The sequence below is a fragment of the Dromaius novaehollandiae genome, chromosome 4, assembly GCF_036370855.1.
Source record: "Dromaius novaehollandiae isolate bDroNov1 chromosome 4, bDroNov1.hap1, whole genome shotgun sequence".
NCBI classification, from domain to species: Eukaryota; Metazoa; Chordata; class Aves; order Casuariiformes; family Dromaiidae; genus Dromaius; species Dromaius novaehollandiae.
In genome coordinates this window covers 67,620,123-67,643,059 of record NC_088101.1, presented here as the reverse complement: position 1 = coordinate 67,643,059, position 22,937 = coordinate 67,620,123, and the positions used below count along the sequence as shown (strand labels likewise).

The following is a 22,937-nucleotide window of genomic DNA, read 5'->3' as shown; positions in this document are numbered from 1 at the left end:
GCTATTCTAATTTCACATTTCAGTGATTACTATAATATGTACAGGGTATATACAGGACTTTTTTTAAAGGTATTTAAAATACTCTTCACTACCAATTTGAGCTACGTGGATGAGAGATTAAACAGCATTCAGTATTTCCTTTTTTGGTCTTGTGTGGTAACACGCATTAGCAGTGTGAGGAACACTTTCCTATTACTAAGTGAAGGCATCAGATTGAAACATGACATATTCTGTGGATATCTTTTTTTAACAGAATATTCATATCTGTATGTATGTTTGCATAGTAAGTATTGTTAAGGGTATAAATAAGGTTGGAGAGAAGAAAGAAACGGAGTTTTCCATGGATTGCCTAAGATGCATCTCCCAGTTTCCCTCATGCTACTTTGTTAGGGTTGGCAGGAGTTGCTCTTCTAAATGAGTCTGCTTTAACCATTGTATACAATAATTGTCCAACTTCCTCTTCCCTTCAAGCTGTGCCAGTGGGAAGGGTGTGAGAAGGAGATGGAGGAGTCATGAATCCATCTTTTTGGGTTTTGTCCAGTCAAACAGAATAGTGCTGTAATTTGCTAATTAGATTTCCTAAGAATCTATATGAAGTGTTTATACAGATATTCTGGCTTGTCAGGAGAATTCTTGACATGATTAATGTATTCAAAACACTTTTCAAACTTCCTCTTTAAACAAGTATTGCTGATTTGGGATAGCTGGAAGATGCTTTGCTCTAATTCTGTTAAATTAAAACAAAACTAGATGATTAAATTTGAAGCAAAATCTAGGGAATCCCTTTCCTTTGAGGAAAGGCTGTTACTGCTTTAAAAAAAAAAATGTTTTTTAAGGTAGTGTGTAATGTCTTAAATGCCTTAACAGATGATCAGAAAGTTAACCATGTCTCCTGTTTTGGTAAAGTTTGTTTCAATGCTTTTTAATCTGGGAAAGATTAGAAAAGCTCTAATCAAAACTTGTCTTAATTGCATTAGCAAAATCAAGTGTTATCTCTTTGAATTTCTTTAAATAACCAGCTGCAATTTCACTAATATCTTTGCTTATAATAATGAAATTTAAGTTCACAGTTTTGCAAAACTGTCTATGGATGTGGAGAAAACAGTCTGAGTTAGTGATGACTTAAAGGAAAAAAGGATCTTTTTCCTTACGTTTCAAGTTTTCCTGTAAAAAGAAGAAAAAATTGTAATCAGTCTGCATATATTAAAAGATAATAGAACAGCCAGAAAGTGAGAATAAGTGAACACATCTCAATATGGAAAAAAAAACAAATTTGAAACTTTCATGTAAAGATCACTTGTATACATATGGTTTAAAGAAATGTATTTAGTTTATCTTAAGGTAGTTTGAAGTGCTCTTTGTTTTTACTGAAGGATGTTTAGTGGGTTTTAGAAGAATTATGGGAGCTTTCCTGCAGCTGCGCTTCAAAGAGGTGGTTTTCAGTGATGCATTATCAGTCACTAAGCACTACACGTGTGTTCAGATATAAGTATTTCACATACCAGATTGAGCAGTCAAGAGTTTCATCTTTGTCTGTTCTGATGCTATTACATCAACTTGTAAACACAATTCCAGAAAACTATCTGAATTTCTAATGTGAAGTAGCAGAAAAGACTTCATATCTCTCTCAAAATTATGAAGAGGTAGAAGAAAACAGGACATTGTTGTCCATTCATTCTCCCCTTTCCCCCCTCATTGTGATTACTATTATTGCATTTTCCTTTGCAGGAAGCTCATTTTAGTAACATGAGTGTTTTGATTAGAAGATTAGTGTATACTGCCTTTTTTGTCAAAATTTTGTCTGTTGCTTTAATGTTTCCAGTGAAAAGATGTGCTGCAATACTGAACTTTATTTAAATAGATGAGTGAAAAATAAATGTCACGAATGACATTGTCAAGTTGACTGTTATATCCTGCTCAGCCTACTTGCCATATGGAGGAGTTTAAGTATTATGAGTAGGAGTGATGTGATTTGCTTTGAGAGCTTTTAATTGAAAGATTAGATGAAGCTCAGTATGAGGATGTCTCTTCAAGCATTTGAAGATTATAATGACACCTTCATATGTAAGAATTTAAGATAAAAGCAAAGGCTATATTTTTATTTCTTCTACTGTGAATGGTTGTTTTCAACATCTGGTGAAATCTTTGAAAACATTTGCTTTTCTTCAGTAAGTTCGATAATCCCTATTATACCTGGCTGTCAGATTTGTACTCATCTGTCTTCTTGCAGTTTTTTATTTTCAGGCGTTTTGCCTTGAAGTATCATTTTGAATTGAAGAAACTATACTGTATTAAAGTACAATGTGAAACTAAAGCAAAAAAGAAAGGTAAGGTGTAAGGAAGTAGAAATTCTGGTTAGCTGAAGATGCAGGAGGGCTGGGGGTGGGTACTGTGACCACCTGCTCTGGCTCTGGAACATGCAAAGAAATCCTGCTCATCTGTCACCATGGCTTGCTGAAACATAGCTGTTTTAAGCTGAGAATAGCTACTTAAGAATTTGACACTTGTGAACAGCTCTTTCTTCTGAGAAGTCCCGTTATCCCAGATGGCCTCTTAGGAAACAAGGAATCATGAAACTAGCAGAACATGGCACGCTCTACTCCCAAATTCATCAGAAAAAAGGAAGTCACGGAAACATCATGGGCTTCCATGGGGCCACCATCTGTTACCGTAAAGTGCTCTTCCTTCGCAGTGAACATTGAACATCACACAGAGCAAAGATCATATGTAGTAGCCAGTCTCCTCAAATAACTCCCAACAGCTAAATTGCTCTTTCAGTGACCTGATTGGGGAATTTAAAAAGGCATGCCTCTGCTTCCAGGTGCCTCTTGTGATCTTGAAAATCACGAAGTGTTTTGTGTGTCCCTGTACTCTTAGAAAGACTCATTGAGTTGCTGAAAATAATTCAGGTGCTTTGAGACTAGATTAGAACTTGAGACACCTGGCTAGAGTCCTCCTCTGTCAGGCTTTGGCATGGTCACAGCTTTTGTGCAGAAGGGGGAATGTTAACTGCAGGATTGTTACTGATTTGTTGGTCTGTCAGTCCCTTGCATAATTCTTTTATGCTTACAGCAGTGTTTAGGGAAAAGTGAATGTAGGCTAGATGAAAGACAGAGGAGATCGTAGATCCCTTTTGCTTTGGAACCGTGTGTATTCCTTAAAATAACTTCCAGGGCTTTGTTAGTGTGAACTCTTGAAGATATTGGTGTAATTAATTTTCTCTACTAGTTTGTGCTGATGCTGTCACTTCAGAGATTTAACTCTTCTCCCTTTTAGGAAGGGGAGTGGGTGGGGAGCTGTGATTGTATAGTTCAGGAGAATTTTTAACAAACTTTTCTTGTAGCCTTGCCTTACTTTTAGCATTGTTGTTAATGAAGCCACAGGGGACTGATTCCGGTGTTCAAATGTTTGTTTCCTTTTATCTGTTTAGAAAACACTGTTTTGTTTTTTTATATACTATTTGGATAGCTGCACTCAGTTCATTATCAGGCTGTCTCCCACAAGAAGGGTCAGTACCAGCTGCTTTGACTCCCTGGGCTGAGTGTGAAGACTGCTGTTTCCTACTGCCTCAGAGCTAGGGGCAGTTAACGAGCAACTTGGGGCAGGAGGACAGATCGGTTCAAAAGCCTCTGCCAAGTATGCTGAGCCATAAATGTGACATTTAATCCTTCAGTGATAAATTCCCTTCTTATCATGACCGTAAGTTCTAAAATTTCCTCACTTCAGACCAATGTTAAAGATAACTGTGTGGAGTGACATGTGGCATGATTGCGTGCCTCTCATCCACCTCGTGTAAACAGTATTTTATACTTTTGTTTGCTTTGGTAATTCCTTAGAACTGTCTGTTAAAGGAAGGATCACATTCTAACTTGTCAGGCTCACTCCATAAATGTCTTGATGTCATCCCTCTATTCTTTCATGTGATTGCGGTTTTGAACTAAATGTATATATGACAACACATCAAGCTGGGACAGCTAATAAACATGTAAAATTAGGTTTGCCCTTAATGCATGACAGAAGTTTTTGAATCCCAGACCTTTGACAGGATGGGTTCAGAGTGAAAGAGGAGCTATCAAGTAGTTTTCTAATGTATCACTCTGCCTCAGGCCCTTATTTATGGCGCTTGCCATATCTTGAGACTTCTCTTGTCTTTTATCTTGACTAACTGGATGTTTGAGAAGTTCCTAATAATGCTTCGTTTAGTATAAATCTGATTTTTTTTTTTTTTTTTTTTTTTTTTGCTTTGCAAATGAGGCAAAATTCTGCAGAGCAGCAGACTATTAAAATTTCATCAGCTGTTTTTTGGATTGATAGGACTTTTTAAATATTCTTACTCATTCTTTAGGCAGTGGGAGGTTTTTTGAGACTGTTGGTTGAAGAGGGGGATGACAAGTGTTGTCAATATTGGAATACTATTTAATTTTACCATATGAAAATAAGCTCGGAGATCAATCTGGATTCTGTTTAGAGTTGATTAATGTTCTTGCAGGCTAGCTGTGGTCCTGCTCCGTATTTCTCAGTCACAAGAGGAGCAATTGGAACTCTGTCTTCTCTGTGAGAGGTATCAAGTGTTGCTTGGGCAACCAGGGCAGGGGACGTCTGAAGCACAGGCAGCCTGTTTACTACTTTGTCAAGAAGAGCTGTTAGCTCTTTAAAGTGCCTTCATGTTTAAATAACCAAAGGAGACAAATTTATGATAGATAAGTGTACTGATTAAGAAACGCATGAACCTCAATGTTGAGAAAGGATAGTCTGAGAAAACGTTTTAAATTTGAATTTTCTTTTGCACATAATGGGTAAAGTGTTTGAGTGACCGCTTGCAAACAGTGAACGTTATTTATCTGACATTTTCTGCTATGTAAGAATAGAACTAAGTACAAATTAAACGTTAGGTGTGTTTGAGGTACCAGTTTCTGTTCTGATTATGTGCTTTGTTCTAACTTAAAACATTATGCAGATCTAATCTTGCAGTACAAACTTGTTCTGTTATATAATTGTACTTAAGTAGCATCAATCTCTGATTTGCTCATGGCTATTGTATTGAAAATTTTATTTTTTTTCCTTTTGGAGTTATTTGCTTCTGTGTAAGATTGCATAAATGTTTTTGGAGGAGTTTGAGGAAGGTATGAATAGGAGTTTAATTGTTAGTTGAACTTTGAGGTGATTCATTACTTTTGCAAGTCCTGCTTACTCTGTAGCCTTATTGCAAAGCTGGATCTTTTCAGCATCTCATTTTTTAATATTTCTTAAATTTATTATAAATATAGAAAAGCAGAACCATGTCAACTCAGTTGGTTTGGAAATACTAACGTCTGTTTTTGTGCAAACTCTTGATCCTATCCATACGTATTTGTGCATCCTTTTTATTATGTATATGAGCCTAACTTCTATAGTATCATGAAAGCGTAGTCCTTTGATAGACTAGCAGAAACAAAAAAATAGTTACATGTTGCTTCAATTTGTATTTCTGTTGATACAATTAAAGCAGAGTATACCTAGTTGTACTTTGTGTGGGAATAGTCAATGTGTTAATACATTGGTGATTACAGTGGAAATTCACTGTCTAATTCAAGCTGAACTTTTCAAAATAATTTCTGTATCCTTCTGCACCTATCATTTAATGGTGTTGGATGCATTAGAATTAATGAAATGGTTAACTAATAGTTAAACCAAGGTCCGTGAAAGACCTATCTTTAATGATAGGGAGGTCATCATGTATTTTAGAATTTTGGAGCAGTTGTCATGTGTCTTGGGGAAAGGAAAGAATAAAAATGTAATAACCTGATATAGGAGGAACCAGAGCCTTCAGCCGTGCACAAATCATGAACCTTTGGTCATGAATGGGAATGAAAATATACTATTTCTGAGCTGGAATCCTGCTGCACGGTAACTGCTGTTATTGATCAGAGCATACAGGACTATCAGGCATTGTGTGTCAGTTGAATGTTATTGAATTTTCTATGCAGTGTGCTTTCTTCTCTTGCACTCCTCCTGCATATTGCAAGAGGCAGAACTATCTTTGCCTCTTCCCTAAGCTTCCTTACTGGATTAAAAAAAAGTTTTTTTCACTTATTTTTTTTCTGTAAGAAATATTATTTTTCACCTAAATTTGACATCTGTGGTCCTGTGGCTTTGTGCAGTTGAGTATATGTACATCTATAGAAACTTAAGTTTTCTCTTTTGCTTGGAAACTTTATATTCTGGAGGAATAGTAATTAATATTTCTATTTTGACTCTTTCCCCCCTTTAGATCCCTGCAGTTCACTCAGCCCACCGTGTTTTACTGAGGAGGACCGATTCAGTCTAGAAGCTCTCCGCATGATACATAAGCAGATGGATGATGACAAAGATGGCGGTATTGAAGTAGATGAAAGTGATGAGGTAGGAGTGCAAAGCCTTGAACAGTGCATACCTGTGGGCTCTGTCTTTTCTGTTTTACAGAATCCCTTTGTTCCTGAATTTGAGTGGTGGTTGCTATATGTATGCTGTATGTTATTTAGCCCTTTCCACAGCCAAATGTTAAAGGAAGGTCTAGTTTCTAGAATTCTCAAAAACTGAATATTGTTCATTGTTTTAGCATAAAGGAAATTCTATACATAGAAGCTGCTATTTTTGTGATTAGTGTAAAAGAGAGGGAAATGGTTTGGCTTGCATTGAGGTAATTAAGAGTTGATGTGATCTTCTAACTGGTATTTTGTGTTTTTTGCTTTAAAATTTTTCTTAAGGCATCACTGGGCTTTCCTTTTTATGTCAGATCTCTTTCAGCCGCTTCATGGCACAAAACTGTACCTGTTACAGAAAGCAGTCTAGAAAGCTTTTTATTTTTTTTTCATTTTTATGGGCAAGTAATAAGCACCTCCTGCTTTTGGTTAATGAAGTCCTATCGACTTAAGGAAGGCTATTCAGACCTGCCTGAAGCTTTTTGCAATTGTGCTTTTAGTAACTGTGCTTGAATGGGGTTGGTATGTAGGCTCCTGGTAGCCCTGGCAAAGGAGTCGTTGCTGTACTTGTTCAGCTTTGCCATCGGATTCCCAAAATGAATGGGGAGGAATGGAGAAATATCCATGTAGTTCCAATATTCTTGTTGCTTTTACTTTCTGGCAGTTGCCAGGTACTGGCTTGAGAAAGGAAGGGCAATGAGGATGTCTGCCATCCCTTAAAAATGAGGTGGTCGTGGGGGGTGTTAAGGCTTTTCCCACTGAAGGTGAGTGGGAGAAGAATCTAGCTCTGATTTCTCCTCCTGTTTTTTGTAACATCTTGGGGAAATAAGATTGTTCTCCCTGAATGAGTTAAGTTGTGAATTATCGTTGTCAAGTTCACTGTGATAATACTTGAACTTTCTTCTGTGATGACTAAATTGGGCACCACTGCTGTTTTGGTATGTGGCAGAACTCTGATTTCTCTGAAGGAACAAAGTACAATGGAGAGAATGACCTAAATATTTTTTATTTTTGAGGAAAAATCTGCTAGGTACCTTACAGGGCACTGTGGTGAGCTAGCTCAGGCACTGAAAATACCCTAACTGTAATTTCACAGAAGTGTATGTTATTTTAGCTAGTAATCATGTTGCTTGTTTATTTTTTTATTAGTGTTTGGAGCAGGCACTTCTGAGTCTTTCCAGTCTGCAAACCAAAACATTAGTGACATAGCATAAGCCTTCTGAACAGTTCCCCAGTATTATGTGATTTTTCTTGATTTGCATGTATTAGTTATATGTGAAAGTTAAGAAAAGTAAAGCGAATACTGAAATATTGAAACATGAATACATGGGAAACTTTGTAAGCATAAAAAAGAACTGTCCTTGTTTCCAGTGTATTTCTTCATCTTTATCTCTGAGCTTAAGTTTCATCCTCTTCCAGAGGAATGTCAAGAAAAGTTCAAGCAACAGAAGCTGCTCTTAAACCTGTTAGAATGACTGAGATTAGAGCAGTCATGAGGACATGCTGTTACAGCAGGGGTATTGAGGAGAGACAAGTGAAGCTATATATTCAGAGTACTCTGCTGTGCGTAAAGTAAGAAGACTGAAATGTAGCCTTTCTTCTGCTAGTTCATTTTTGATTATTGAAGAAATAGTTGATTAAAATGTTAAATCAGTGTTCTCTTTCCTACCTGTAGTTTCCATGCAGATCAGTGATGACTATGTATTTGCATAGATGTACTTTCTTCTAGGGTGTTGAAAACAAAACTGAAATTAGAATTGCAACTTAATTGCATCTTAAACTGGTAATCTGTGTTCTTGTTCATACATTCTGGCCAGATCTTTTCATTATTGTAGTTTTCAAAAGTCTGGCACCTGAAGAGTATAGTTATCAACTTATCTGATTTGTGTATCTTATTAATTTCAGTAGGTCAGAATATATACTAAAAATGTACTAATATACACTAGTTAAAAACAAATTGTCTACAACACAGTGGATAATGCTTGTTTTGATTAAGGATGAGGTTTGATATTTTAAGAACCACTGTATTAAAAGGCAAGCTTGCATGAAGTACAGCTGTTTTACTTAACAGCAGAGTAATGGATTTCCTGCTCTTTCATGCTGCATGTTTTTTGCTTGCAGTAAGACTCCTGGAAGGACAGTAAGAGTGTATCGATTACATATTAATCAGCACAAAAAGAGTGTTAAAGTTTACAAGTGTATATTGACACTGAGGAAGGAAGTCTTTGTAAGTTATTTTGAGAGAGGAAAGGTAACAAGAGCTTAAGTTGTTGAACTATTTTAACTACTTCAATTTGCTAATCTAGTTGAGAACTCCAGACAGCAGTTCCAGGTGTTTCATTTGCACACCATCTTTTTTTCTAATGTTTCTTATGTCCTCTTTCCTATTGTAGTTGCCATTTCTCTGTAAAATTAACTCTCATATGGAATCATTCTGTAGAGAACATATCCGTTTTCAAGTGATGACTATAATGCTTAAGGATAGTGAGAAGTTTAATGTGGTGTCTGTTATACATAGCTAAACTCTTCTCAGCATTAGAAACAAATTCTCTAGGATATAAGAAGATTTAACCTTTGTAAGAAGCTGTTTCTTCAAATTGTCTGATAATGGAAGCCATTTGAATCTAGCATGTATAGATGGTATGAGAAGACTATAGCTAAACTTGATGAAATTCATATGGGAAATCTGATGCAAATTTTTAGCCTAGGATTTTTCAGTCACTGGAGCACATTGAGGGATTTATTAAAGTCTTCTAATAAAGATAAAGAATGGCTCTAGTTTGAGCACAGACTGGTTAGGGTTTTTTTCCCTTGGAGTGTTTGGTCTGTTACCTAGATTAGACTAGGTGATGTAACTTCAGAAATTCTTAAAGCTAGAAGGCCTTGAATTTTTAAATTCTCTACAACATACTTTTCTAGTTCTACTTACTAGAAAATACTTTGAAAAAAGAGCTTTTGTCTTATGTGTTTTGAAATGTTTTTATATTTGGGATTCATATAACTTTCTAAAATTTGTCTGACTGTTGACTGTATAACATACTTCAAAGCAAGAAGTACAATTTAAAGATTGATTTGGATAATTTTGTTGTAATCTGAAGTAGCTTATGCTTTACTGTACAGCAATTAATTTCTGAAGTAGGATATCACATTGTGAAAAGTGAAGACTACTACAGTAGAAAAGAAGGTAGGACGTGGAAACCCCCACCCCACACACACTTATCTTTGGGGCAGGCTAATATGCATTTCCTATTCAGCCAGATTTGCTGCTGCTATTGTTTCAGTGCTAACATACAAAAGGCTGCAATTCTTTAAACTGGTTTAAAGATGTAGGCTGTAAAAGGGTAACTGAAAGGGAGAATGTTACTGACTGAGGCTTTAGTCAGGTGGTGTGGGAGGCTGTCTGCCTCAGTAAGCATCTGTTACACCATGCATACATGATTTTTTTAATAATGAAGAGCCACAAGCAGTAAGAGAGACTTATGTTTGCTATTTACATAGGCTTTTTGTCTGTTTCCAAAGAAACTTTACATGTAGATCCTACATCCAAATAATAGAACAGGATGATGTTTTTGGAATAGTAATATCTTTGCGTGTTATGTGACTCAAAAGCTAATGGCATGAACTTAGAGCTTTGTTTGGGATCTTTGGATAGATCACTTACTAGATTAGGCAGATTTTTTTTTTTTTTTTTTTTTTTTTTAACACTAGTTTACTTGCATAATTCCTAAAAGGGGAAAAGAAGACTTTGCAGAGAGGAAGTGACTGCATTAGTGAAAGCCTGGCATGATTGGAACATAAACTTCTAACGGTCTGGTAAAAGGAGGCAGCTCAGAAGCGAAATGCGTAAGTGCGTGACTTAAAAGAAACTGTCTGGAGGCAAGAATCAAGAAGAAACTAGCTTTAGTGGCCTAAGCAACAGGAGGAGGATAGTCTAAAGCAGGAAAAAGTAGCTAGCTTGCTCTGATCAGGAACAATATTTATTATTTTGGTTATACTAATAAGTTTTATTTGACAGCTTGACAAAGGCAGGATGTTTGACAGGCCAGGATCTATCTTTAACTGGAAGAAACCAACTCAGAATGGATGGATGCTGTGAAGCCATTTTTATGAGGGCTCAAGGTCGTATTTCTGTCTGAGATGCAAATGATCAGAGAGGTGGCACAAACATAGTGTATGCTATGCTTTTAAGGGAAAATGAAGGGGTGGAGGCTAAAAAAGTCAAAGGAAAGGAAATAAAAATGGAGAAGATACTTCAGTCACAAGTAAACAAAACATGAAAAAAATCTAGAACTGGAGTGAGTTCAGAATTGGTGCTAATTTGTAATTAAATGTTTTATAATAAAGGAGAAGCAGTTCATGCTCTCATTACTTTATTATATAATTAATTTGCTTGTGATAGCCTTTATTGTTTGAGCTTCCTTTCTTTTAGCAGTTAAAATGTTCCATGTGTGTGCACATCACAGTCTGTATTATAAGCTCATTATTTGAAATATTATGAATTAGTATCACTATTTTGGCAGAATCTGAAGAAATAAATTTTGACATAACTTCTAAAGATGTCTTTTTGTGAATTACTACTGAAATAGGACTGCCTGTTCCATTTGCATGAAAATCAGTTGGTAAAAAAGTTGGTAAAAATTCTGTGGATATTTCCATTATTTAATTAAAATTCAAAGAAACATAATTTACTAGATTGGACTAGAGACCTGTTCCTTTTGGTATCCTGTTCTGGACAGTGCGAAGTACCAAATGTTTCAGAGGAAATTGCAAGCAATTCCATGACAGAAAACCCTGAAGAATCAGCTGCAAGATACTGTGTTATTCATATTTCATCTAATATTCATGTAATATATTCATATTACATCTTGGAGTGGATAATGATTTAGCAAAATATTTTAGAGGAGGGGGAAATGCATCTACTATGTATGTAATGTTAAAAAAAAAAATCATGGGTAGCTGGTGGATAGTGTGGAGCTAGTGGTTTGCATACAGTGTGAGAGCACAAGGACTTTTCCTTTTGGACATGAGTCTGAGAAGCGATAACTTCCCTAAGCTTAGCCAGACACTGCTGAAGAAATCCAACCAAATGTTGTAGTGTGGTGTTTATTTTATTTCTTTATTTTTAACCTGATGCTTGTGTGATGTAATTTGAAAGCTCGATCTCCCTTTTTACACCATTTAGTGTATCTTGGGCCTTTGTGAAGTTTTGGGAACCTGCCTGAGTTGTTAGCATTTCAGCTGGGAGAGGTTCTGCTATAAGCTGAGCTCTTGCTTCCTTTTCTTGTCAGCAAATACACATTCCCAGGAAGATGCTACATGCCTTTAAAGTTCCCTTAGTATTTTGGGTTTTGTCATGATTGTTTATGTGATAAATATTCTTAGATTGGTGTTTGTGTTAACGTAAATTAACTTACACTTCAGCCTGTTGAGCAAAATTCTGTGTGGTAGAAATACCTTCTGGAATGGTCCAGCAACGGAGAAGTGTGTAACTTTTGCATAATACTGGGACAGTGCCTGTGTCTGTTTTACATCCCGCTGTGCAGGAACATTTAAAAACACTTAATCTTTCAAACAAATTTTTTGAGCTTCCTAACCAATGTAACAAGTCTTTTCCCCCAAAGCTAGTAGGTTACTTTAAGATTCTATTATTTTCAGTAATGATCTTCATTTATGTTTCAGCTGTAGATCTGTTTTGATATACTAGAATATTGAGTTGGAAGGTACCTTTATTCAAAACTGATCTCTTTTTCCTTTTGCTATGGTTATAGCACATGCTGCTAACTTGAAACTAAGATTTTTTCTGTCTTTGGCTTTACCAAAAGAGAGGTTTGCATTGAATTTTACTATCGAGCTGCTAATTTGTTTACCCCTGGCTGTTTAAGAGGCAGTGTTTTCTAGCATCCTGAAGTTTTGTAGCAACTTTGAGCAGGCTAAGCAGGAAACAGCTGTGGTCTGAAAACATCATGGCCCTGTTAATGGCTGTGTCCATGCAAAGAAGTCTTGTAGAGAGGCAGCATGTGATATCATGGGTACAGTAGCCCAGAAACCTGTTCTGATGGGATTTGGGTTGGACCTACCTCATGCTTGCTCCCTTGGAAGTGCTGGGGCTAATGTGGGTAGCTGTCTGCAAGTTGCTGCAGCACTGCGGGCATGTAGTCCCACTGCAATGAAAGGTCCTCTCTAATGCTCACTTGCATTTCAAGAAATTACAAAGTTATGCTACAATAGAATAGCTACAGATTTTTGTGCTGCAATTATAATTTTTTTAATAGGCCTTGTAAACTGTTTAGGATATACCTGGTTCCACTTTCACAGCTATGCACTATGTTTTTCAAGTAAAGATTTCTATTATGTTTAAATATGTTACTTTACTATGTAGCATCCTTAGAAACTCTTTCTGTAATGGGAAAATTGAGAACATCTCAATCACAGTAGGCTGCCAATTAAAAAGCATACTTGCCATCATGATAACCTAGTAAGTATGACTAATCTGATAGCAGTAGATGGGGGATGTTAAAGACTCTAATGGTGACTACTGTAGGTAGGACTGGCTGTATCTGAGCATAGGATTATAGGAAAATGAAAGTTTTAACTTTCTTCTATGGTGTTTTATTTTTGAAGAAACAGACCTGAAGGAAATAACCCTGTTTTAAGGAATAGCTGTTCCAGGAAGATGGTAATACTTAGCCAGGAAATGTTACTAATTGCTCTTAAAGTAAACTTGTCAGAGGGTCTATTTTAAGTTTGCAAAACTGAAAATCAAACATACAAGCCTTCACTCAGAAGAAAATATAAACATAGAATATGAGTGTTTCCTTCTGCAATTAATGGGTGGACTTAATTTTACTTTTCCACTGAGGTTTGCAAAAGTATGCAGTTGTTCATTTGTTTCTCCACTGGCAAGGATCTCTTGTAACTTCCATGTTTCTACTGCCCTGCTTCTTTCTCTATTGTCACATATGACTTTTAAGTGCTCCCTACGTCAGTCGCCTATTGGATTCCAGCCTTTCCCTGTTTTCAAAGGGTCACTTTTTTTGTTCTTCAATTTAGTTGTTGCATTTACAGGATTTTGGTGAATATCATGGTACTAAAGACTTCCTGAAGAAGCTCGTGACTTGTGTGACGTCTTATAATTCTCTTGCACAGCTCTACAGTTGCATTTGCTCCAGGGAGAATGTTTCTAGGTATTGCATTAGTGCATCCTGGGCTTTGGGCTGTGAATTTTTGGAGCGGCACAGTTGTTATGGTACTTTTTTTGGATCAAAACTCAGTTTTGAGTCCAGGGTGTGTTTTTGTTTTTTGTTTGTTTTTTGTTTTGTTTTGTTTTTAAACAGTACTCTTTGCTTGGTTTTGCATTACCTAGTTTGATGGTTGATTGCTTTTCATTGTTTCACATAATCTTTATGTAACCTATCTGCTTTTTTGGTTTCAACTTTGTAGTCCTAAAAGGTCTTCTCCCTGTTGAGTAATTATGTTGGCCAAGATAATCCTTAGATGCTTTCTGTCAGAGTTTATTCTTTTTACCTCTCTGTTTAGAGTTATTTTTTCTAACCTATTCTATGTATACTTAATGACCGCGGCAACAGAAGAGAGATTAGCTGCCATGGTAAGGAACAAAAAAAATTTTCTCGCTTTACCAGAGTGTGTGTGGTGTGCGGTGGGTTTTTTGTTTTGTTTTTTGTTTTTTTAAATTTTTTTTCCAATTTAGGGCATAACTCCTTTTCTTAAAGGAGAACTTCCATATCAAGCCAATTTTGAAAGAAAGTTATTAAACAAGAAATGCTTGTTGATCATATATTTCTTCATTAGTGAATGCATTCATTTCTTTGAAAAGTGACATTCTTGTGTATAACTACACACACTTTAAATTTTACTGTTGTGACAATCCTGTGTTACAGAACTTACGGAAATCATTGTGATTATTCTCAGAGGAAATGAGTAATGTACATAGGATGGAAGAGGGGCTTTTTTTCTTGGGAGAAATTCTCATGCAAATGTATAATCACTCTTTCTGAAGAGTAACTCTCTACTGATTTTTAGACGCAAGTGACTCAGGATTCTGTTTCATGTGCATTGGTTTGCTCTTAAAAAAAAAAACAAAAAAAAAGGGGGGGGGGAATACTCTGAACAGTCTCTCAGTATAAACCAGATCTTTTCCATTGTTGTCCTGTCCTCCCAGCAAACTCTTTTGTGCATTACTTGGATTTGTTTTCTGTATTTGTGATGAAATTTGAAATTAAGCTTTGCAGTTATTTTCCTCAACTTGTTAGCACAGCCTGTGTTCTTAGCACAGTTTTGAGAACATCAGTTTATGTTAACTCTTGCTCCCTCTCGTGGCTTTGCAGCAGAACAACGTGAAACATTGCAACTTTTGCATAAACTTTTCTTTGCATTGCTTATCTAGGTGCTGAGGTAACTTAAGACAGACTCTTAAATTCGGAACACGTTCTTTTAGTACCTTATGGTGCTGTGGGATGAGATATAACACCCTGAAGGTTTTCTGTTTATCCGAGTCGGCGTTTTTCTTCTCTTCCTATGCCTATCTCAATATGTAGCATTTTACTTATTTCTTAGCAGCAGTGTATGTTTTCCTTGATGGCATCTGTAATTGTTCAAATGTTATTGTCATAAAATATTTCATGACCTTTGCTGTCAATTAGCAGCAAAGAAAAAAGCAAGTTTGTTTCTTAGGACCAAAACTGATTTGAGGGATATGTTTAACTGAGGATGTGCGACATGTGCTGGAATCCCCTTTAGGTATAGCGTATGTGCTGCGCTGTTCATCTTCAGAAAAAGCATTAGCTGAGAACACTGGATTTTAAGACTATTAAATGTCCATACTGGCCATCTGGAGTCTCCAAGGTCTGTGCATCACCAGCCATCAAGTTGAAGAATGAGTGTTAAATGTGCCTTACCCTTCCAATGAAGGGAGATAGTCTTTAGAGGAAGGGAGTCGCAACATATTTGTCTGTCTTTTCAGTATTTTTTTTTCCACAAGTTCCCAAAGGACATGTGGGGGATGGTAGGTACTTATGGTCTGGAGAGGAAAGGTAGGTCAAGCAACATCAATTTTTTTCCTGTTGCTTCAATTGTGAGGCTGTACTTGATCTGGACAGGTTTAGAGACAGTAGTTGGAACAGAAGATCTTTTGTTTTCTTACTATTTACTGCCTTTTCTTCCGTTTACTCTTTGCTAATTGTGGGGTGGGGAAAAAATGAGATAGTCAATCTCTGTGTGCATGTTGCATGTTAGCTGTGAGAATTGCCAGCTTCAGAGTAGTTGTGCCAATTTGAGAAGTACTCAAAGTTCACATTTGGACTGTGGACTGTGCAACAGAGGTCATGGGACTGGTATTTCTGTATATATGTACAGACCTATATGTATATAGTTACAGAAATCAGTCCTTTGTATCTGTCTTGTCTCTCTTTATAGTTGCTAGACCATGGTGCTTCAGAAATTATGTATTTGCCTCTGCTCCAGCAACCTGCTATTTTCAGTTGTTCTCATGTATTTTGTAAAGGGATTTTTCAAAATACTAAACTAGTTAGAGCAGTAGTTGAATCCCCTCTCAAATCCAGGACACACTGTGGTTAGGATTTTAACACTGAAGAAATGAAAGAATTAAAGAGGACATAAGGAAGAGTGTGCCCTTGTACATAGTAAGAATTTTAAATTCGTAGAACAGTTTAGGTTGGAAGAAACCGCTAATCCTCTGCTCAAAGCAGGTCCAACTTCAAAATCAAATCATGAATGTGGCCAGAAATTTTGCCCGGTTTTCATTTAAGTACTGAAGAGCTGCATAAGTATATGGAGACTTGTGTTTTATAGCACTTAAGGAGCAAAGAATGTGTGAGCTGAGGGTATTCAAGCAGGTTGCTGACTAGGTGCAATATGAATTACGAAATGCAATATGAATATCAAAGTTTTCCTAACAAGTTTTAACTATTTTAATATGCAAAATAAAACTAACTCTAGTCCTAATTTGGTAAGGAAATTGAAATGTCATCCTAAACTGTAAGTTCATAGTAACAGGTATTATGGGTGGTGTAAAAGTGAATTACAAAGGGAACCGTGTGATCTGATTTGAGCTGTTAATGAACTGCTTCAGAACCCACCAAATCACCAACAAGGAATATTGATAAGTAACTTGCAGACTATCTAGTAACATGAAAGTAGTTTGCTGTTCACGTATAATTGGATTTTTTACTTGTGTTTAATTTGAGATACTAATTCCAAATGAACCTTATGCCTATGCTGCTTTTCTCAGCTTTCGTTGCCGTTATTGATCTGCAGTTTTGTGGCTCATCGTTTCAAGTTGTGTGTGGGGGGGCACTATCATTCCACTTGCTTGTTTTAAGTTCTACTTCAATGTCCATAATGCTAAACTTCAACTTTATTCTGCCACCTTATGTGAAAGGTGAGATGGAATATGCAATGCTAACAATGGCCTCTGCTTTATTCCAAACACCTGACTACTGTGCAGTATTCACTTTTCCTCAGCTTCTGGGGCTCCTTAGTGTTTGTGGCGTCCATTTTTTCTGACAGTGCCCCTAGCTAAGATGATATTCTCTAGGGCTTTTGCACTTCTGTGGCTTTTTGCTCTTATGTGTGTTGAGAGAACGCTTGCTTGTGACTTGTTTAATATTGATACAACACTAATATATATGACATGATTGCATGATCCCCCTTTTTGTCATATTGTTTGCTAACATGCAAAGCTTGGTATTTTGGATGAGACTTTCCATAGGCTACTGTGAATGAGATAGCTTTGCATAATGCTTCTGCGCTTGGAATATAACCATTTAGGCATTTTCAGTGAGAAGAAAATTAGGACTAAGAATACTTATGCTTTTTAACTTGATGAAACGGAACTCAGATTTTTGTTGTTTAATCAAAAGGTTTTAGTGATACTTAGCTAACCTTTCTTCCATCTCAAGCAGTTGCATTTAGCTCATATAGCAGGATTCAAGGAGAAGTGATTACTCATTCATAAAGGACTGGCATATCTTCAGATCTTATATGGGTTTGACTTCATGTAGGTGATAGGCTTATGTCTTCAAAATAGAGAAGCATGCAGTATGACTTTGCTTGGTGCATTCATGATAAATCACTGTAAATCTAAGATGTACTTAGTGTTGTCAAATTTAGTATGCTAACAATTGCAGCTTCAATTTTCCTAGGATTTAACTGCAAAATCAATTCTGTAAGAATGCTTCATTTCCTTTTGGGTCTCTGAAGTGGTCAACTTGCATGAATTGTGTGCTGCTTGTATGGAGAACAGTTTGTAATGATTCTTTTCTGCCTGATTCTCTTGCAGCTTCTATTTTGAAATTGATTGTTATATTGGAATTTAAGATGTTCTTCCTTTCTTTCAGTTTCTAAGGGAAGATATGCAATATAAGGATGCCTCTAATAAACATAGTCATCTACACAGAGAAGACAAACATATCACCATTGAGGATCTGTGGAAACGCTGGAAAACCTCTGAAGGTAGGTAAAGAGGAGTAACTAGAAATAGTAGTGGTTATTTAAAAAACATAATTCAGCAGTTTTCATCAGTTGACACAGTGGCTCTGTTCCGCATCCTGCTGAGGAAACTGAACTAGCACCGCTGGGAAGCCCTTAGTGAGACTCCTGAGCAGTATTAACAGTAGTCTGTGGTGTAAAGGATGCTTAAAAAAAAAAAAAAAATGTAATTCATGCTAAAGGTATTTTACAGTTTTATGGTGCCAAATGAAATATGACTGTTAAAGATGCTTGATTATCCTTTTATCCTATCCTTTCATTTTATCTTATAAGAAGAAAGTTGTTTGGGATATTTTAATTTTTCTTTTTCTCCTTTCACACCTTTGTTATTTAAATGCTGTCTTAATTCTGAGTTTCCCAAACTCATGTTTTTGATTGAGAACTTTTTTAAAGATTTGTATCCAATGTTCTTCTAACTTGCCTTTTGACCTGAGATGCAAAGTGGTGACTGTTACAAATCATGAAGCCTCTTTTACATCATAAACTATTATTTTTAAATTCAACAGTAGGAAAAACAAACTGCTTTTCCTTTCTAGATGTTTTTGGAATTCTGATTTTTAAGTGCTGCAAGATTAAAATGTCAGTTTAATACATTTGGACAGCATTAAACAAGACAGTGGAAGGTAGTGTAAACAACAGTATCAGTAACATAAAACTTTAAGGAGTCTGTGTGAGGGTTACAAGCCCTAAATAGTACTTGACAGTGCCCATTAGTGCTTATGCAGAAAAGTCTTTTGGATCTACTACTCCTTAGTTTGTGCTGAGTAGAATTGCTCTTTCCTTTCCATGAAGATTACTTTATATGGATGGTTTTCTCAACTGTGCCCAATAATTTGGAATTGCTTTCTCTTTAAGATATCAGTCTTAAAAGATGGATAAAGTTAGAGGGAAGAAGTAAAGCACAGGAATAGCAAGTACACCATTGCTATTTGTCTCCTTCTGGGATGAAGAAAAGTAGAGTTTATATGTAACTAATTGCTTGGGAAGGGGTATTTGAGGAACTGTCTGTTTATATGGAACTGTGAAGATTGTGTCCATATAAAAAGTTTTTTTCTTTTGTTTTTTGTTTTTTTTTAAGAATCCTTAAGGAATATTCTGTGCTGGTGCAAATTAGAGGAATTTCAAGGCTGCTGTAGTATTTGCCTGCAAGGAAAGAATCGAGTCATAGCGTAAATCAGCAGCATCTAGCCTCACATTGCTGTGTTGCTATGCTCTTTGAGTCCTTTAGTACAAAACAAGACTGTTGCTTAATTTAGTTGTTACTTATGTTTTATGTGACTTTTTAAATTTCTTAATGTAAGGCCATGGAGAGAGAGAACCTTTTAGAGGAATGGCGAAGAATTAGCATAGTGTTTGAAGCACAGTAGAAAACTCCTTTTCCAGAAGTCCTTCTACTGTATGCTTGTTTTATGGTGTTTGTTTTGACCATCTCCTGTTCTTTTTTAACTAAACAGGATTTATGTATGTACCAAATCTTCGAACAATTCAAGCTTAGCAGTTGGTGGGTTAAATTCAAAGGTGCATCCTGGGTATTTTTTTCTACACAGGCCATGAAGCAGTGGTGGTTGTGAATGTAGCAAAGGTGGTAGATGAATGTTTGTTATGTATGTCTGAATTTCAGTCTTCATCTAATTCCTTCGGAAAGTTCTGTTTCTCAGGGATGTCTGTCATCTTTTCCCCCTCACAAAGGAGGGCTAAAACCACGTGAATTTGGGTGCTATCAGAAAAGAGATGTTTAGGTATTTAGTCTTAGTAGTGAGGGAGTCTAAAATCAGTGCAGGAGCTTTTGAGAGCTATATTGAAGAGGGAGCCAATTAAGTTTGACAGTAAATCAAGGTGGGTCTTCTCTGACCTGTCTTGGTGAAACGGGTAAGATACTGCAGTTTTGGGGAGAATGTGGCATTGTCCCTTGAAACTTGATTTTGTAGCAATACAAAACTGTAGTAGGCAAACCTGGAGTTCACAGCTGGTTCATTATTGCCACACTAACGAGTCCTCTCAAAAATTAGTTTTTGCAAACTGCTAAAAGTAGTTCTTTGCCATTATGGCTGTTTGATCTTTAATGTGCAGTGTGTCCTGTAAACTATGGACTACTCTAACACATAAGCTACTCCCTTGCTGTGTGTGTTTTGATTTTCCTTTAACTCCTCTTTTCAACTCCTTCATGCTTGTGTATGTGATTACCTGTTTTAGTCTGAGGTGATACTGCACAACAAGTGTTCTTGCAGCAACTGGGAATAAATTGCATGCCATAAAGATGTTATGGTTGCATTGCACATTCTTCATCGTTGGCTGTCTGAGGTTTTAAATATCCAGACAGTGGAAACACATGCAAGCAAGGCATTGCTGAGGATGTGTTGCATGACAGTGGAAACACATGCAAGCAAGGCATTGCTGAGGATGTGTTGCATAACACTGAATCCCATTCCAGCTGCGACTAATACAGTATTGCAGACTGTCCATTCTGCGTAAGAGGAAATAAGAGTTGTAATGTTAAACCTTTGAAAACATAATCAGGGTCACCATTTAGCTGCTTCTGTCTCTTTTGCTTTTCAATACTGTTTAAAAGTCTACTGGTGACAGCATATTTCATGCTAGTGCTGCTGCTGAAAGTCCTGCTAAAACGAAACTAGCTTTTGAATCCTCCTATATGTTTAATACAGAACAATTGCATGTTTGTGGTTCTGCTTGTGTTTTCTGCCTTGCCTGGTTAGCATGTTCTCAACTTTAAGCCTTAGTATATGGCTACCATTCACTCCTTGCCATAAAATACATGAATCGGGTGTAGTCTGATCTCAAAGGAGTAGGAGTGATAAATTTAATGTGAATGAAGTGACAGGAAGCCCCACCTTCTAATGAGTGATGAATATGGATTAGCAAGGAGCAACTTTCCTACAAAATCAGTTTGAAGCTGCTTGTGCATCCCTCACCTTCAGGCCTGTTATTGTAGATGAAAAGCAAAAAAACCCAGAACAGCTGATACAAGTGTAGAGACTAAGTGCTGCACTGGGGAGTAAACACTGTGGCTTCTGCACCTGCCTGCCTGTGATGTGTTGCTGGCATCCTTTCTCTCCTGCTATCTGTGGAAGTAGGTGTGAGGGAAGAACTTCATGATTAATCTTTTTGCTGTGTGCATTTAACTCTCAGTAGTTGTCAGCTGCTACTCCAGTATCTGAAGGACTATATTCTTTGGTGCTTAAAATAAGGAAAAAATTTATTACCTCAGCTAATTAATAAGAGCTGTCACATTCTAATTGGCAGTGCTGAACGAGATGAATTTCAACTGGCTTGCTTGACCTTCAGTACACCCTGTATATATCACTTCTCTTGTATCCTATTTCAGTAGGCCACGACTGCTTCTGCTGAATAAGAAGGCCAGTTTACTTCTCAATACTGCGTGCTGTGGTAGAATAAATTTATGTATTTGTCACAGGTATTGCTTGATTTTTCTCCAGTAGCATTATAGGAACTAGAAGATACCAATTAAAATAAAAGGGGGGGGGGGGATTGAGAGTGGTCACTGATACAAATCTCCTGGGGTTCCAGTGGGGTGTTGGAGAAGGGGGGAGAAGGGATTGCTTAGGGGTCTGTCCCAGCTGTAGAAGTGAGGGGCTTGGGGGGCCTGACTTGGGAATTCGACTGCTGCAGAACTAACTTACAAATGCCACAGCATGCTTTCAGAAAAATTTTGCAGAAAACTAATTTTCTGCTGAATAAAACTTTCTGATAAACTAAGCAGATGTTGTGCAACTTCATTTTGGGACCTGCAATACATTGCCTGGTGATGGTTGGCTTTTATAACTTGACTAGGTTTTTCCTGTAGTTTCTGTTTGTGCATTTGACTTGCATCAGACCCCCAAACAGCATAGATACGTAAAGAAATTCTTTCCTAAGTTGAAGGATGCTTCTGTGGTGATGGAAGAAACTGCAAAAAGAAGACTCCCTAATGGAACAGTTGTTTCCAGTTTCTCAAGGGAGTCTGTGGCGTGTCTCCCCCCGACTCCCTGAGCCTGTGATCTATATGAAAAGTTGTTTTCTCTTTAAGTGTCTAATTGGAAGAGCAGCTAACTTCTGGGAAGAAAAAAAAATTTTAAACCTGTATTTCATACAAAGTAGCAGCATACTTTTAAATAAGGTTTTAAATGTAGAAATTGTGCTTCATGCTAATGCAAATGTACTTTGTTTAGACCCTGGATGAGATTTCAGTCTATCTGGAAGTTTGGGTATGTTAATAGTACCTTCATGTAAGCCTTTCTTCTTGTGTTACACAAGATGGCCAGTTTGCTGTTCATGTTAAGGAGTGACAATGCGGTCAATGTTTTCACTTGTTCACTGTAACGTTTTCTTGCTTTCTGCCCTTACTGGTTTGATTGCCTGTATGCCATGTATCTTCAGTTCTCTGTCCGATTTCGATGATTTTTTTTTCTGCCCAATTTGTTGCTCACAGCATTTTATTTTTAGGCTGTTACAAACTATTCACAAAGGAACCAACCAACGCAAGGGAAAAGAGTCCTGTCACCAGCTTTGATAATATGTATTAGTTAATTTGAGATTGTATTTTTCTAATTACATTTTCTCATGTTTAAACCCAACACATGAACTTCTTGAATTGCTCAATCCGTTGATGGCTGTCATTGCACTCTGTCTGGGTTATTACCGTCCTCCCTACCCTCCTGTATGACTAAAAATACCACATACAGTATTTTAGATTTGGAAGCAACATGTTTACATGTGGTCTTTCCATCTGTAAACTACTGCTTTTGCTCATTAACTATGCATCCCCTCTGAACCACAGCTGTTTCCATGAGTTTGGGTAAATAGACAGTGACTTGGTAAAGCTTATCCTGAGTAAGAGGAAGTGCTGACGGCGCTGGTAGGAAATAGGAGTTTGTTCTGCAGTTGACAAATTGAGCTTTAGACAACAAAGATCAGGTGTGGGGGGGCTAAAATGGATTCAAGAGGAAGGAAGAA

At 36.9% G+C, this 22,937-nt stretch overlaps 1 protein-coding gene across 1 annotated transcript in view; it reads left to right on the top strand.

Moving 5' to 3' along the window:
* STIM2 (stromal interaction molecule 2) overlaps positions 1-22,937 on the top strand; it is a 73,957-nt gene that overhangs the window by 31,347 nt on the left and 19,673 nt on the right. Inside the window, exons 2-3 of the mRNA XM_064511335.1 lie at positions 6,251-6,381; positions 17,816-17,930. Coding sequence (XP_064367405.1) covers positions 6,251-6,381; positions 17,816-17,930 — 246 coding nt within the window. The remainder of the gene's footprint in view (positions 1-6,250; positions 6,382-17,815; positions 17,931-22,937) is intronic.